The sequence below is a fragment of the Octopus sinensis genome, linkage group LG14 (genome assembly GCF_006345805.1).
Source record: "Octopus sinensis linkage group LG14, ASM634580v1, whole genome shotgun sequence".
Classification (NCBI taxonomy): Eukaryota; Metazoa; Mollusca; class Cephalopoda; order Octopoda; family Octopodidae; genus Octopus; species Octopus sinensis.
Window position 1 is genome coordinate 48,012,972 of NC_043010.1, and position 17,625 is coordinate 48,030,596.

At 37.4% G+C, this 17,625-nt stretch overlaps 1 protein-coding gene across 1 annotated transcript; it reads left to right on the forward strand.

Moving 5' to 3' along the window:
• Positions 1 to 5,795: 5,795 nt before the first annotated feature.
• On the forward strand, positions 5,796 to 13,989 carry LOC115219260 (swi5-dependent recombination DNA repair protein 1 homolog). Its single transcript, XM_029789413.2, has 3 exons — positions 5,796 to 6,066; positions 9,523 to 10,212; positions 11,841 to 13,989. The coding sequence occupies exons 1-3, from the start codon at positions 6,022 to 6,024 to the stop codon at positions 12,018 to 12,020; spliced, it is 915 nt and encodes a 304-aa protein (XP_029645273.1). The 5' UTR covers positions 5,796 to 6,021; the 3' UTR covers positions 12,021 to 13,989.
• Positions 13,990 to 17,625: the final 3,636 nt, after the last annotated feature.

The following is a 17,625-nucleotide window of genomic DNA, read 5'->3' on the forward strand; positions in this document are numbered from 1 at the left end:
ATACATCTGTTTGTTTTGTACACCACCTGTCTTCATCTTTTGTTTTTTTTCGTAAACTCTCCCTATATATATATATATATATATATTGTGACTTTATGTCTGTGTACCCTCCACCGCTCGATAACTGGTGTGTTTACGCTCACGTAATTTGGTGGTTTGGTAAAAAAAAAAGACCAATAAAAATGGTACCTGGCACAAAAAAAGGATAGAACTGGTGCTGATTTGTTCAATTACAATTCTTCATGGCGGTGTCCCTGCGAGTCTGCAGTCTGATGACAGAAAAAGATAAAAGAACAACTAAATTTGTAAGTAAAACTTTAAGCTAAGGGAGGCAACACTTGTACTTTGGCATTGAAACCTCTCGCGCTTTACTTGCTAAAAATAGTAACCCAAATGCTTTTAAATCAAATCCTAATGCTGGATGTTCAGGAACCAAATGAGGGCAGATTTTCAATCCCAAGATCATCCTGATTCCAAAAAGGTATAATATGTCTATGTTGAGCAAATGTAGACTGAGATACAGGGGTCTCAGACGGACAGACAGAATTTCACTTTTATTTATATAGATTACAAATTCAATTTACATTAGTGCCATATATCTTTATCCCAATTGTATTAAGTTTACATTATTTTGGATCTTGCATTTTGAATAGAAATACACAGTTTGCATGTCTAATTTGAGTAATACTAATGTTAGTTATAGTATGGTCAGTGTGGCAGCAAACCCAATGACAAAGACCACCAGACGCCACTGATACATACATACATACATACATACGTACATAAATGACGGGCCTTTTTTCAGTTTCCGTCTACCAAATTCACTCACAAGGGTTTGGTCAGCTGAGGGTGTAGTGACCCATGGCGGTCAAGCAGGAAAACAAAACGAAAAAGGGATCTAACGAGAGTAATCTCCCTCGACCTTCTTGAAAATTCTCGGATATTCTAGGAACTTTCAATTAACTTCCTGATAACGTGGAAGTCAGGGACATCCTGTTCATCCCTTATATAAAACGAACGCAATTCTAATTTCGCGTCCCTTTTGCCTGTTGGTTCCTAAGCGTACGCATTGAACCACGCCACTCACGCGCGCATATTCGCCTCATTTGCTTTGAGACATGTGGTTGCAAAGTATGTTCATGTAATATGTTACAAGCGTTTTCTTTCAAACAATTCTTATATGTCAATGCATTACATCAAGTAATAAATATGTTATGACTTATTAGGAACGTCTCACAATGTCTCTTTCTTGTTTTACATACAAGATGGTGACCCCTCTTTCTCACATGCTGACATCACAACAAGGGCTACAGTCTTAGATGACTTCCAAGGTGACACGCAGGGGTCCTGAAAACGGTCTTATTACACGGTCACGTTTATGCTCTTTTTAATTCTTAGCCCCAAAATCTTACGTCATTTTTTTTCTCTAACAGAAATATGCGAGTGTTGAATTTATAAGCATAATTATTAATCATTCCGGATCTTTTCTCTTCGGCCCCTCCTGTAGGAATTTTAAAGTCTAATGAAAATTTTGTGTATTGAAGTATTGGTAGCCAAAGAGAAAAGATCCATTATTCCATAACATTTTAGGTTTTGTGCGTGCGTGTGTGTATGTGTGCATGCGTGCGTGTGTGCGCGCGCTACTTGTCGGCAGTTTGGATTTGTACGACCGAAGGCTGCTCTCTCGACTGGACCTGTCGGAAATGTAAGAAACTTATAGGGACGCTCGGGGATATATTAGTTTCCAAAAATGTCCAGGAAATGTTTCTTTTCAAGAGAGACCCTCGTACTGGTGGAGTGCAGCCGCTGGGCGAGGTTGGGCCGGGTCTCTGGTGAATTGCTTCGGAGACTGTAATGTTGGGTAGTCAGAGCCCTGAGGTTCTGACAAGGAAAAGCAGGTTCGTAGAATCTACAAGGAGGTTGAGAGTCGTCTTCACACTTCTGACTCACAGAGCGCTGCAACAGTTTATGCCCTCATACATAACCCGCTAGTTGGTAGACCAGTGCGCGCGCATAGCTTAGAGAGGACAGTGCTATAGGAGATTATCTCTCTATATATAAACGGCAAAACATCTGTGTGTGTATCCTTTATACAAATCCACAATTTTTCAGTTAGAGGGCTTTCACTTTCTATGGTCATTCAAAACCGTCCAAGGCTGGTCATGCACATCTTTACATTTCCCCAGTCACCCCGCAAAGCCATTAAAAAAAATCGATAAACCGATCCCTTATATTTCAGGTAACAAGTCTTTAACACAAGGGACGTGACTCACTCCAGCAGTTTAATCTAAAGATATTTAAACCATTGCAAGGGAAATAACTCTTTATATATATATATATATATATATAAACACACACGCACATATATATATATTATAGCCTCAGTTTTGAGTGGGTTTTGTGTTTGTGTGTGTGTGTTTATACCCCCACCATTGATTGGCAACTGATGTTGCAGTGTTTACATTCCCATAGATTTGCAGTTCGGTAAAATACACTGTTAGAATAAGTACTAGGCTTACAAAGAATAAATCCTGTAGTTGATTTTTTCCAGCATGGCCGCAGTCACAAGTAAAACAATGAAAAAAACTATGCCATTTTAATCCCGAGCAAGGCCGGGTATCTCTGCTAGTATACTATAATTAAAATAGTTATTAGAACGGTATATTGGAAGAAAGGCGGCGAGCTGGCAGAAACGTTAGCACGCCGGACGAAATGCCGTTACGTTGTGAGTTCAAATTCCGCCGAGGTCGACTTTGCCTTTCATCCTTTCGGGGTCAATTAAATAAGTACCAGTTACGCACTGGGGTCGATAAAATCGACTTAATACCTATGTCTGTCCCCTCTATGTTTAGCCCCTTGTGTGTAATAAAGAAATAGGTATATTGGAAGAAAGGGTGGAATATCATAATAAAATATATTGGGCGATCTTTCGTATTACAGTTGCAGTCTGCCTTCCCACGCCCTCATCTTCTGCTCCCCACCCAGTTTTGCAAGTCCACCCATCTACTTTACTCGCCTCGTGCCTTGATGGGTCATCTGGACACTTAATCCCCACTATTTATCTCTTCACAATTCTTACTGATAATTCCCCCCCACCTCCTCCTATATGAGTAGTCATGTTGTTTTCTACTAGAACCTGCTCTTCTCCATTCTCTCATCCCCTAGCATAAAACCGACTGCCACTCCTTCGGGTTACTTAGTCATGCGAGAAAAGCACTCAGTACACGTTGTAAAGTGGTTGGCGTTAGGAAGGGTATCCAGCTATAGAAATTTTACAAAAGCAGGCACTGAAACACGATACAGTCCTTGGAGCCATCGAATCTTGTGAAACCATCCAACCCATACCAGATTGGAACATGGACGTTAAAGGACGACGACGACGAAGAAATGCGAACAACGAAGTCAAAAGAAATTACTATCCTATGTATTGTCGATTATTAACTATTGTGATTTTCTTTCACTTTTATTCATTCCACTTACATTCATTTTGTTTCTGACATTTTTTGATGTACATAAGGCAAAAGATTGTTATACCTTGTATTATGTAGCTATAGCTCTTTGCGATCAAATTCCACAGCCACTTACTTTTTATTTTAAAATCGTAGTCAGTGTACAAAAATGTTGTTGGTTACATGTCTCCAAAAGCTAATCACTGATTAACGCATTCCTAACAGCGAAAATGACAATAGCGTGTCTATAAGTCGATGCTGAACAAATATCTGAGTGACTTCATAAAGTACCAGGTTTTTCGTCAAAATGCATACCTCAGATCTTGTTAAATTTCTTCCACCACTTGAAACTTACCTTGGTGTAGTTTTGCATGCGATTTTCGCATTCATTTAGATATTCATAATAAAGTCACAAGCATTTTAAGTTACGTAATTTTAGCCAATCGAAAACGTCCATTGTTAACATATCGTCTGTGCTGATCTCCATGGCAATAGAGTTCGGTGCACATACGAAACCTTTACATGGTTTCTCGACATGGTAGAAATAGCAGCTAAATCTTCCTTTAACTACATCACAAGGTCCAAAAAACAAAGAGGACGGACCATTGTGTCACAGCACTATACATTTCCTCGCTTGAGGCAGATCCGAGTGCTATTAATATCTAAGTTAAAGTCAATTTCCACGGATGTAATCTTTTATCGATCTTACAATCCTCGGAACATTAATTGGGCACAACAGATCAATATTAAGTGTATTTTTTTTTTCTCATGATAAAATTAGCAAAGTTTGGCGGTGGAGAAAGAATTACCAATTCTTTCATTACCACAAACTCTGAAATGACGTACACATACATATACACAACAGGCTTCCACACAGTTTGTGTTTAACAGATTCCACCCATAGAGTATTGATTGATTAGTCAATCCAAGGCTAGGGCAGAAAATACTAGCTCGAGATCCTGTGCTGTGGAATCGAACATCTCAAAATTGCAGTCTTCGGAGACCATTTTTAACAGTAACTCTATTCAAAATTACTTATTGATGAAAGAGGAAATCTGGCAAAGAGGACTTTGGTATACATTTTTAGTAAAGATAAGGCTTCTAAAAATATCATTTATAACTAGGTTCGTAGCTACTTCCTATCGCTTCTGAAAAACTTTTTCACAACAAATTCCGATATAATTGGAATCTACACCATCTGAAAGGAATTTGTAGAAAATTTCATAAAAAAATATCAATTTTTTTTTCTGAAAGTTATAAGGAAACCAAATCGGAGGAGGGGCACACTTGTGTAGATATGACATTTACAAGAAATTAACGCACTTTTATTCAGAACAGTATTCAATCGAATAAATAACTAGGATCTTTCTGTTGGTCAAAAGGTAAAGATCCAATAACTAATTACAGAATATGTTTTCAAGGGCAAATTTTTATAATTATACCCGTCTCACATTGAATGTGAAAAACATTCTTTTATGGGTTTTGAATATGACCACCCTAACCATCGGAAATCACTCATTCCTTAGATAAACCCCTCTCTGCGGGTAAAAACAGATGTATAATAGTAAAATTTATCTTTAAAACGAAAACGTCTGAAAATTAATGAAGATAAAAATCGACTATCGCGTGTTACGTTCCAACCCCCGCCCGCGATAGGTGAAAATCCGCGAAGTAGGAACAGTCCTGTATATTTTCAGAATTTTTTATAATTTGCATATAATTACGAATGATCGCCTCATTTTGTTATAAATGCAAAACAACACCACGAAGGGATCGACGTAAGCTTAAATAATAAACCGCGATATAGCGAGGGATTACTGTATTATAGACTTGGATTTCTGGCAAAAAATTATTGAAAGTATTTACCAGATTAATTTACGGGCCTACCTAAACTTACGCCCTTTGGAAATACGTTTTTCGATTTTAGCTGTTCTTTAAAGAAATTAATGGAAAAAAGAAAACTAATCCTCAACTTCACTCAATTTATCCAACTTTGCATTAGTCGCAGCGAACATTTTCAAAGCCATTAAAAATGTATTAATACCCCAAAACCCCAAATCAAGTACGGCGAAAGTAAAGAATACGTACACCCGTTGTTTAGGGTTAGGGTTTCTGTTACGCCGAAAACGGGTGGTGCACGTATTCTTTATCTCCGCCATTAAATACATGTGAAAGTATGTACAAAATAATTTATTAAAATAGATATAAGCTAACAATTTTTTGAAAAAAAATTACGTTGTTCCTCGAGTTAAGTCGCATGTCATGGAACCAACTACCGACGTAAGTTGAGGTGTACCCGTAATTTGTTTTATATTCACCGCGCTTAATATGTTGAAAACGAGGCTCTAATAAAATATTTACTTTCCGGTTTTACACGAACACAACCGAAGCGGCAAATATAAACAAGGAAAAGTTATACTGAATCGCTTATTATTGCTATGATTTCAATGAATAATGTTAAGCAATAAAATTCCAAAAACTTTTAATGAATTGTTTTGGGTTGACAGAATCTACAAATAAATCATTCGTTCGTGCGACTGAGTGTTAATATTTATTTTTAAGCGTAGCAAATATGGATGAACAGAAAACTGTTCAAACTCCGAAAGGATCATCTAAAGTAAGTATTGCTTTTGTTTTTCATTGAATGTATATAAAAATTGGATAACTATCGCCTCAGTAATTTCCCTACAGTAATTTCTTCAGACTTTTTAAAAATATTTTTTCTTCCTGTCATGAACAAGCTGCATTAAACTAAAAACAACGTGATTTAGATTTTGAAAATAAGAAAAATTAAATGCTTGTACAATATTAAAGCTGTTTATATCAATGAGCTATTTAGAATACTTTGCATTGTGTAATTTCTGTCTCATTATTTTGAGTTTGAGGTGCACTGAGATTAATTTTTGCGAAGAATGCCATGAAAGATGTTTTTTTTCTTTATTTCTAATGTCTGGATGTTGATAGTTTACTTAGTTAAAGCTAATATTATCGCCTGACTCCCACCCACCTAATAAAAAAAACGTTGATTGAATTAAAATTAGACACTGAAGTCGATCCATTTGACAACATACCTATATAACAACTGATTTTTTTTTGTTTGTGTTTTTGAGTTTATTAAAATATTTTTACAGGAAGAAAAGCAAGTTGTTTATAATACAAATGGTAAATGTCTCGAGCTAGTGTACAACCTTATTTTGTATCGCAGTCAAGGCTAATTCCTAAGTCGATATGATAAATATCAGTCTTCTTAAATTAGTCGTTGCCGTTTTCAAATGCAAGAGACACACTGGATAATGTATCTCTAGATGCGCAGTGTTTGAAAGAAGCTACTGAATTATCATGGCTAGATGGCTCATGATGGTAGGTCTGCCACTATGGCAGATATCCACATGTATCTTGTCGGTTGATATGTATATAATGCATGTATGTGGTAGTGTGTGATTTGAAGGAGATTTGGTTGCTTTTCCTGACAAGTCAAACAACCATGTAGAAGTTCCATTTTCACTGTATCGAGATGATATGTAGTCAAACTTCAGTGTAATTTAAACTTGAAATGAAGATTCTAGTTCGGCTCTCTACTATTTATCTGAAATCTTCATTTGACATGTGCTTTGTAGATTCCATCTATAATAATAATAATAATAATTGTGTACAGTGCTCAGGTGCACTACAACTCATCTAAAGTGTATATATAATCAGGTGTAGTTTCGGCGGATTTCGGAAAGCATGAGGGCCTTAAAAGATGCAGTGTCATGGCAGTCAACAACTGACGCAGGCAGTTTATTCCATGCTTCAGCAACTCTGAGCGTGAAAAAATGTTTCCGAAAGTCATGGGAGCTGTATTGTTTTCTGACTTTGTAGGCATGTCCACGTGTGTTAGACACATGGAGATCAAAAAGGTGTTCAGTGTTGTTGTTGGTGAGGTGGTTGATAACTTTGTGGGTGTTTACCAAGTCCGTCGCCAAACGCCGGAGCTTCAGTGAATCCATGCCCAGGGAAACAAGGCGCTCAGAATATGGTAGGTGTCTGATGGAGGGTATGCGTTTGGTTGCACGTCTCTGGACAGATTCCAGGAGGTCAATGTTCTGTGCAAGATAGGGGTTCCAAACTGATGATGCGAATTCCAAGTGTGGTCGTACCATAGCTGTATACAGTTTTAAATAGATGGCTGGAGAGCGGCTAACAAAAGACCTGCTGAGTGATGCCAAGACACCCTCGGCCTTCCTGACAATCTTAGAGATATGCTTTGACCAACGCAAATCACTGCTGACAGTGATGCCTAGGTCACGCTCGCAAGAGGATTTCTTGATATCAGTGTTGTGGAGGGAGTAAGTGAATGCAGGGTTTTTTCTCCCAAAATGCATGGTGGTACACTTGTCCACAGCCAGTCTGTGATCCATTGCTGCATTGTGTTTGTTCTCAACCACTTTTTACCTATGAACTGCTTCGATTCTTATTTTTACTCCGGACTCTCGTAACAATTCGGTTTCCATGCTGGCATAGGTTTGTCGGTTTGACTGAAACTGGTAAGCCAGAGTTGCACCAGGCTCCCGTCTGTTTTGGCTCAGTTTCTATGGCTGGATACCGTTCCAAATGCCAACTACTCCACTGTGTACTGAGTGCCTTTTATATGTCACCGGCACTAATTGTGAATACGACTTCACTGAGCTTGACGTGTCTTCTCAAGCGCAGCAAATAGCCAACAGATTTAGTTGTCATTACCTCTGTGGGACTCAGCATCCGAAGATCATATTTCATCACCTCATCCCACGTCTTCTTGGGTCTACCTCTTCCAACAAATTCCCTCCACCTTTGGTTTTTTAAAAATTTCTTTTCGTGGTAAGGATGTTGGCCCTATGCAAACCTATTTTTACCTCTAGAAAGAAGTGCTCCATGGCCTCTATCCTTTGACTTGTTAGTACTCTGCTGGCATTGATATCAGTTCATTGAGGCATACAAACCATCATACCACAATAAGGACTGTACCTTGTGATGGTTTTCATCTTCTTGACATCAATAATAGAAGCTGTCTAGGGCAATGAATTGGCAGAAATTGTTAAAGCATTAAATGAGATGCCTTGTATAATTCCAGCTTTCACATTCTGAATTCTTAGCTGGTTGAGTTAATCCATTACTTGACTTAACCCTACCGTCCATTCTTTGGATGCCTTTAGCAGAGTTCTTTTGCAAGCATTTGGGGTAGGTCTTCAGTTTCAGGACAACTTCTTTCTTTTCTCTCACCAGTCCTGAAAAATAAAAGGCAAGTCATGACACATGCATGGTTGTGTGTAAGAAGTTTGCTTCCATAGTTCTGGGTTCAATCCCACTGTGTGGTACCTTGGACAAGTGTCTTCTGCTATAGCCCTAGGCCAATCAAAACCTTGTCAGTAGATTTGATAGATGGAAACTACTATATGTATGCAGATATATTTAAAAAATACCAGGGATGGAAAAGGTAAATAAAGACTACATCTGTTTCATAGCTAAACTTTGTCTTATATAATTTGTAACACATGAAACCTGTTTAGCTAATCCTCAGGTCCAGTTACCTTTTTGTCATCTGTACTAGCTGTGTTACATGATGCTTACTAACTTCCTGTACCCAGATCTTTTCAGATTGCGCTAGCCGATAACTGTGTGTGCGTATGTGTGTATATATATATATCAGTGTTGTGTCTTCTTGTCTTGACACCGTGTGACGGTTGTAAATGATTATCATTGTTATACAAGCAGTGTTATTTATTTCCACTACTCTGCATGAACATGTCTGGCCATGGGGAAATGTTACCTTGCTTGGAAATAGGTGAGGGTTAGCAACAGGAGCAGCATCCAGCTGTGGAAAATCTGCTTCAGTAAACTCCATCCACCCCATGCAACATGAAAAAGTTGATGTTAAAATGGGGACAATCAGGTCATGGATTCTACCCCTTTCTCCTTGACTAAGTGGAAAGAAAAGATTTTTGTTTAATACTAGTATAGTCTTTCTTTCAGGATGGTATGAAAGAAAAGAAAATATTTGAACTTTAACCACCAACAATTGTGTATTTTATTTTATTTTCATTTCTTTATTCAGCTGAGTTCATCTCTGAAAGAACGTCTGAAGAAATGTGGACGCTATTATTCCCCAGCTGTTTTAAAGAATGCCAGCAACCCTCTTAATCAAACCCAGCCTTGTACACCTGATGCTAAAGCAACAGCATTTTCAACAAGGTCTTTAAACTGTATCACTCCAAGTTCTGCAGGTAGCCCTCAACTTAACCAAAGAACTCCTGTAGAAAATTATCCCTCATCATTGCTACTTACTCCAAACTCATCCAAATTCCACAGACATCAGCTTCAAGAAGCAAGTTCACTTCTAACTCCAGTTTTGCGGAAGAAAAACTTCCAAGGACAGCAGGATCTGAGAACTCCCAAAGCCAAGCGAATATGTTTGGCATCACCAACTTCAGAGGTTCCTGTTGCTTCTTCTGGACAAGAAGGCCAATGTCTGGGAGCAACAGGTACAGATACTAATAAGGTCTGTGATATTTTAGGAGAAGGAAATGACAAAGCTAATGAGAAATTAGCAGTGAATAGTCTTTTAGTGGACCATGAAAAAGACGATAGTCGAAATGACTCTGATGACAAGTTGGCTGTGATAACTGGGAATTGTGAAAGTTCCAACTTAGAACTCCGAAGGAGGAAATCTTATTTAGAGAAATTACTAAAAGAAAAAAGAGAGCACTTGAGAAAACTTAATATGGTGAAACTGTACAGATCAAAGGTAAAGGCATCCTATTTTTATATACCTTTTTGTCAAAAAGGAAGGGCGACAGATATGTTATCTATTAATAGAGGTAGATCTTGCTGTATTTTGGGACTAGTTGCAGTTCTGAGATTATCTCTACTTTTATGATACAAAACCTCTTGTTTTAAAATGTTCACAGTTAACTTGAAATTTTTTATCATAATGTGAGAATGTGCTGTTAAGTTACTTTCCAAACACCATTAAAACCTTCCAAATTCTTAGTTATTTTTAATATTTATGAAAACTTATACGTATTGTATTTCATTAGAAATGTAATCATAAATTCCGATTTTTGGCAATTTTCCGGAATTTTCCGTAATCTCCGTATCCGAATTTTTTTTAAAAACAATAATTTGCGAGAAAATGGGTGTGGGGAGGAAGTCTTTCCCTTTCTGCATGCTTTCGCAAGTGAGAAAACTACCGAAGTTGTGAGGTTTCATCTCTGCAAACATGTGTGATACTTTAACTATTGCAACCAAAGGTCCACTATTTATTTGTGGTCTCGAGAAACTTGGAAAGTTGGTTCCAAAGTCAGCCACATTCTCTCTTTTCAAATTATCTGTATCAGGCAGCAAGACATGGAATTGGCGGAGATGATACTGGACGTACGAGTTGCCAGAGACTTGATTAGAGTTCGGCAAGTAAAACTGCGTGTGACCTCAACTCTGATATTTCTGTCTGGGTTGTTTCCCCTTAGCTTTCAGACATCCTCGGCATTTTATTTTTATTGTTATTATTATTATTATTATTGTTGTTCAGGTCACTGCTTGGAATCGAACTCTGGATCTTGGGGTTTAGTAACCTGCGCTCTTAACCACTACGCCATATGCTCGTGGCCTAGTGGTTAAGAGCATGGGCTACTAACCGAGTTCTATTCCAAGCAGTGACCTGAACAACAACAGTAATAATAATAATAACATCGAAAAATACCTTAGGAATGAGAACCCAGGTTCGAAATTTCCCCGAGACACCTGAAGAAGGCTGGAGGTTATATCAGCCGAAACGTTGTGTTAACAACAAACAAGCTGAAGACATATGTCCATCTAATGTAAATAATTCCTCATCTCTTAAATATAGAACTAAATTATGTTTTTATTGATAACTGTTTCATTAATAGGCAGAAATGGTAGCATTTTCTGAGCAAATTTCCCAGTAAGATTGATTTAAACATTCATCCTTCAAGAGTCAAGAAAATAATTACCAATTAAGTATTAATTTCATTGACTGCTCTCCAACCCCACTTCATATAATATAAATATTTCTAACCTTGTGTATGTGTTAGAAATCATTATTATTTCATTTTTGATTTAAAATTTTGGCACAAAGCCAGTAATTTCAGAGGAAGGGATAAGCCTATTGCATCAACCCCAGTACTCAACTGGTACTTATTCTATCGACCCTCAGAAAGGATGAAAGACAAAAATAAACCACAGCAGAATTTGAACTCACAACGTAAAGACAGACAAAATGTTGCTAAGCATTTTGCCAGCATGCTAACAATTCTGCCAGCTCACTGCTTTCCAATTGTTTGATCATTAATTTATTAATTGTTATGTTTAAGTGACATTCTTGTTAATTTTCTTTTTATCATTTTTTGTTTACAGAATGATTTTGCAAACCTTGATGATCTTATTCTGAAGTGGACTCAAGTGTGTCAGCAAGTGCTGGTTGATCTTCACTCTAAAGTACCAGAACCCAAACCTACTTTGACAGAATTCATCAAATATTTCAATATTGACTTTGATTTCATTAAATTTAATCCCGAAAATGAAACATTCTTGTAGATAAGAGAAAAAGAGTATATGTGTGTGTGTATGTATATACACATATACATATCATCATCATAATCATCATCATCTTTACAATCTATACACATGATGCAACTAGTTGTGTGAAATGCTATCTCAAAACGACAGATGCAATATTTTGTAACAAAGAAGAGAAAATTAGTTTCTTCCTTGTGATACATTGACTGAAATTAATATTTATAATGAATTTCGAGGTGGTGAGTGGGTAGAATCGTTAGCAAGCCTGGCAAAATGCTTGACAGCATTTTGTCTGTCTTCATGTTTTGAGTTCAGATTCTGCTGCAGTCGACTTTGCCTTTCTTCGTTTCAGGGTTAAATAAAGTAAGTGCCAGTTGAGCACTAGGGTCAATGTTATCGGCTTACCCCCTCCACCAAGATTGCTGACCTTGTACCAAAATCAATATCTATGACAAATTTAAGGTGGCAAGCAGGCAGAATCATTAATATGCCAGGCAGAATGCTTATTGGCATTTCGTCCATCTGTACGTTCTGAGTTCAAATCTCATTGAGATCAGCTTTGCATTTCTTGCTTTTGGGGTCAGTAAAATAAATACCAATTGAGTACTGGGGTTGATGTAATTGACTTACCCCCTTCCCTGAAATTACTGGCTTCGTGCCAAAATTTGAAATAATATTCATGACAAATTCATCATCTTTGATATGTGTACAAGTTCTCACGTAGTACACTCTGAATAAACAGTCCTGCAACACTGGCAGTTACTCTCTTCACATTGACTTGTCTGGTTTATCCAGTATCCAGCCTAACAGAGTCAGGGTTAACAAAGGCTTTTTGTGTATCATAAAAAAAACCTACATATTCTCATACTCACATACACACTGCTAGTAATTTACTTTAATTTTCAATAAAGCAACAATATTTGTTTATAATTTAGTATTTTAATTTTTTATAATCCAACTTTTTTTTTTTATTAGCTGTGATGTGAATGGATGGTGCTAATTACAAAGTAACGATTTCAATGATTACATATGATAATGAATGTACGTTGTGTTCAAGGGACATTACTCTGACATACATTATTTAACTGAAAAGTAGGTTGTGAAGGTAAACCGTAAAACTTCCCACATTTACTTTTTATTATTTTATATTGCATTTTATAAAACAATGGCATTGTTGGCTACAGGTTTCTAGTGGCCTTTCACTGAAGGACAGTGTGCCAGTTATTGACATTTAAGGTAATTACTACACAAAGTATTTTTGTTGAAAGTACTGATATATTGATTTTCTTGCTGATATTTACATCTGTTACAACATATCATCATCATTGTTTTAACGTCTATTTTACATGCTTGCAAGGGTTAGACGGAATTTTGTTGTGGAAGATTTTCTACAAGACCTTCCTATTGCTAACCCTCACCTGTTTTCAAATAAAGTAATGTCCCCATGACCAGACATGTTTTCTGGGAAGACTGGAAATGAAGGATGCTGCTTGTATGATTGTGTGCTGTAGAGGCAAGGAAACAGTAACACATACATTGGAAAATACAGGTATATCAAATACTTTACAACATAAATTCTTGATGTGTTAAAATTATCTCTGCTGCTAAAATACTTATCATAATTACCAAATGTCAATTATTGAGAACAGCTCCATTTAAGAGAGGAAAATAATCTCAACAACCAAGTATTTTCCAGAGTTGACATGCCATTAAGGAAATGGACAGGCTTGGAGAAGGTAGACAGTTATAGACCTGTTTCTGCCTCAATAGGTGTCTTTAGCCTGACAGTTGTCTCAAGTAGCCAAAGGACACAGGCATATACAAGAGTAAAGTGCATTTATGGCTTAGAGAGCGAAAATAGTTTTCATTTTAAGAGGGTTAAAAAAAAACAAATTGCTTAACAGGTTACTATGTTGTGATTGTTCAAAATAAAGCACAAATGTAATTAATTTAAGCACATTTTGTTAAACATTTCAAAAAGGAAAAGTAAAAGCTTACAGACTAATAACATCGTCATTGTTTTTTTGCATGCACAATGGGTCAAATGAAATTTATTGAAGATTTTCCAAGGATGGATGCCCTTCCTGTTTCCAAAAAGCATAATATTACCCACTAAACAGATATGTTTTCATAGGATTTGGGAAACAAAAGATGCTGGTGACACTCAATAGCAACTACCATGTCAAAGCAAAGAGACAGTGACACACCTACACATATATACAAGATTCTTTCAGTTTCTGTCAACTAAATCCATTTAGAAAGCTTTGGTTGTCCTGGGGCTATAGTAGAAGACTCTTGCCTGAAGTGCCTCACTGGGATTGAATCTGGAACCATGTGACTGGGAAACAAACTTCTTACCACACAGCTGTGTTTGTGCCCAGTAATCATGCCAAAATTTCTGGTTGGCTTAAATAACACCCATCATAGTGGTGAAACTAATGTAACAGCATGAATTTGGCATGGGTTGAGGAGTGATCACTAAACTTTTCAATCTGAAGTCAGATTGTGAAGATGTAGCTGTGTAGTAAGAAGTTTATTTACTAACTACATGATTGCAGGTTCAGCCCCACTGCATAACACCTTGGGTAAGTGTTTTCTAAAGCCTCAAGCTGACTACTCTTGTGAGTGGATTTGGTTGAGGAAGCTTGTGTGTATATGTGTGTATATATATATATATATACACACATATCATCATCATTGTTTAACGTCCGTTTTCCATGCTAGCATGGGTTGGACAGTTCGACTGGGGTCTGGGAAGCCAGGAGGCTGCACCAGGCTCCAGTCTGATCTGGTAGTGGGTGCTTTTTACGTGCCACTGGCACAGAAGCCATTTAAGGCGGCACTGGCATCGACCATGTATGGATGGTGCTTTTTATGTGAAATGAATAACAACATGCAATGGATAATTGTCAGCTCATTACAGCTATTTCTTACACATCATTTTAATAGAAGAATGAGAACATTACTCCATTACAAAAAAAATGTAATCATCAGATGAAACCTCATTTTACAAACAGAAGAATATACCAAGAATGCAGCAGGGATGTGGCTGAAGTCTACCAATGCCAACTATGAAATGGGAGAATCCTCAACAAAGTTGGCCGTTGAGGTTAAGGATATAGTTTGTGAAAGTGTGTAATATGATATCTAAGGTCAGCGTCCTGGGTGAAATAGGAGTCTGCTAGACTGGTTCTTAGGTAGGCTGGAGTGGGGTGTTGGTGATATTTTATTATAGAAGGCTTAGAGCAGTGGTTAGCTAGGAGAGGTCCTAATATAAAGAAAGAAAGAACAACGCAAAAGTTAGGGTGAAGAAAAATAAAAGCATACAAGCCAATTAGGCACAGGGTTGGGGTTTAGGATTCGCTAGCTAAAGCTAAGGGAGGAGGGTAGAAATACACAGAATTTAGGGGTATTCTTTGGATATTGGTTGAAAGTTAGGGGATGGGTATGACGGCAATCAAATAAGATCTAACATTGATGGAAAGATGTAGGATGTTTTATATTAGAAAATATATATAGGTTAGTGTGGACTACTTGTAATATTAGGACATGTTTGCCTGGAGAGGGAAAAGCTGGTAGTAATAGTAGAGTACTATTTATCATTAAGGAGTTTAAAGAAAGATAGGGTTATATAATAAACTATACCTTGTAAGAAGTTAGAGGAAATACCAGATCAGATATCGAAGAGAGCCAGCAATAAGGAGTAGTCTAATGATTAACAATATGGAATGTTATACAGGTGGCATTGATAGTATTCAGTTAGATACTATAATCATCGTGCATGTTTGAGTTTGTTCCTCCCCCGCCACTTGGCGACTGATGTTGGTTTGTTTCCATGCCTGTAACTTAGCAGTTTACTCTTACTTGTTTCAGTCATTTGACTGCAGCCTTTAGTCGAGCAAATCAACCCCAGGACTTATTCTTTGGAAGCTTAGTACTTATTCTATCGGTCTCTTTTGCCAAATCACTAAGTTACAGGGATGTAAACACACCAGCATCGGTTCTCAAGCGATGTTGGTGGGGACAAACACAGACACAAAAACATATACACACACACACACACACATATATATATACATACGACAGGCTTCTTTCAGTTTCCGTCTACCAAATCCACTCCCAAGGCTTTGGTTGGCCCAAGGCTATAACAGAAGGCACTTGCCCAAGGTGCCACGCAGTGGGAATGAACCCGGAACCATGTGGCTGGTAAGCAGGCTACTTACCACACAGCCACTCATAAAAAAAAAATGACCAGATTTAGGAATAAGTCCTGGAGTTGATTTGTTTAACTAAACACCTCAAGATGATACCCTGGTATAGCTGCCAGGCTATCATCTCGAGGTATACCCTGGCATAACTGCAATCCACTGAGTGAAAGAAGTAAAAATATAAACAAGTGTAAAGAATTTAATGGGTTTAGAATGCAAAAATTCTTTCACCCGTAAATTAAGGAACTTGTAAACTTTGAATCCAAAGAAAAAGAATTTTAACACTGCATCAACTATTTCTCCCAACCCTAAACAACCACAGGTGACCTTTCAAGTAACTCTCAACATTTACATATAGACAAAACAAAAATATATAACTGATTAGTGCCACACACACACACACACTTAATACTCTTTTCAGTCAACTTCACCAAAACATGCAAAAATCTAGCAACACCATAAACATGTAAAAATTAATACTTCCTTCTCCAAGCCTAGATTCAAAACTGAATCTAAGAATCCTCGGTAGTCCAAACCACCATGATCAACAGGCGCAAAAAAAGGTTTTCTTTGTCCTGTCAAAAAGTGATCGATCATCTCCTTTTGACCTACGACCTCAGCCATGTCAGGTGAAGTTCAAATGGACAGGAGCTGACCTATTTGGGCACAATCTCTGCTGCAGTATGTCCGTCCTTCTAGCTGCCATGATTATTATAAATATGGTGGTCAGCAGAGGGACAGACAAGAAAGGTCTACGACATGAAAGTAGATTTTGGCAGACCACAGAGACTGAGAGAAATGTTCGAAGTTCCATGGAAGACTACTGTCTCAGATGAACTACGCACACATACACACACATATTCATTTCTTATTTCCTATTTCTTTATTGCCCACAAGGGCTAAACATAGAGGGAACAAACAAGGATAGACAAAGGGATTAAGTTGATTACATCGACCCCAGTGCGTAATGGGTACTTAATTTGTTGACCCCGAAAGGATGAAAGGCACAGTCGACCACAGCAGAATTTGAACTCAGAACATATTCATTTCTGACACATCACTTCCACAGATGCACCCTGTTTCTATTTCTAGCAACTCGTAGTAGTTGTCAACATTTTGCATGTAGTGAAGAATATTGTGTACGAACAACAAATTAAGTCCAGTGAATAAATTATTTTAACTATGAATCGATTCATTAATTTGTTTACTTCAAAGTCATTCGCATTCTTCTCGCATTTTTTTCAGCTGATACACATTTAACCACTACAAACATAAAAGCATAGAAACTAACCTCACAACTGAAAATAGGAAAAACCCAGAAAACACGTCATCATAGGCACACCCTACATTACCTTCAAGGATCATAAAGTGACTTTTCTTTCTGATCTTAACTTCAGAATAATAAAAGCTACTGA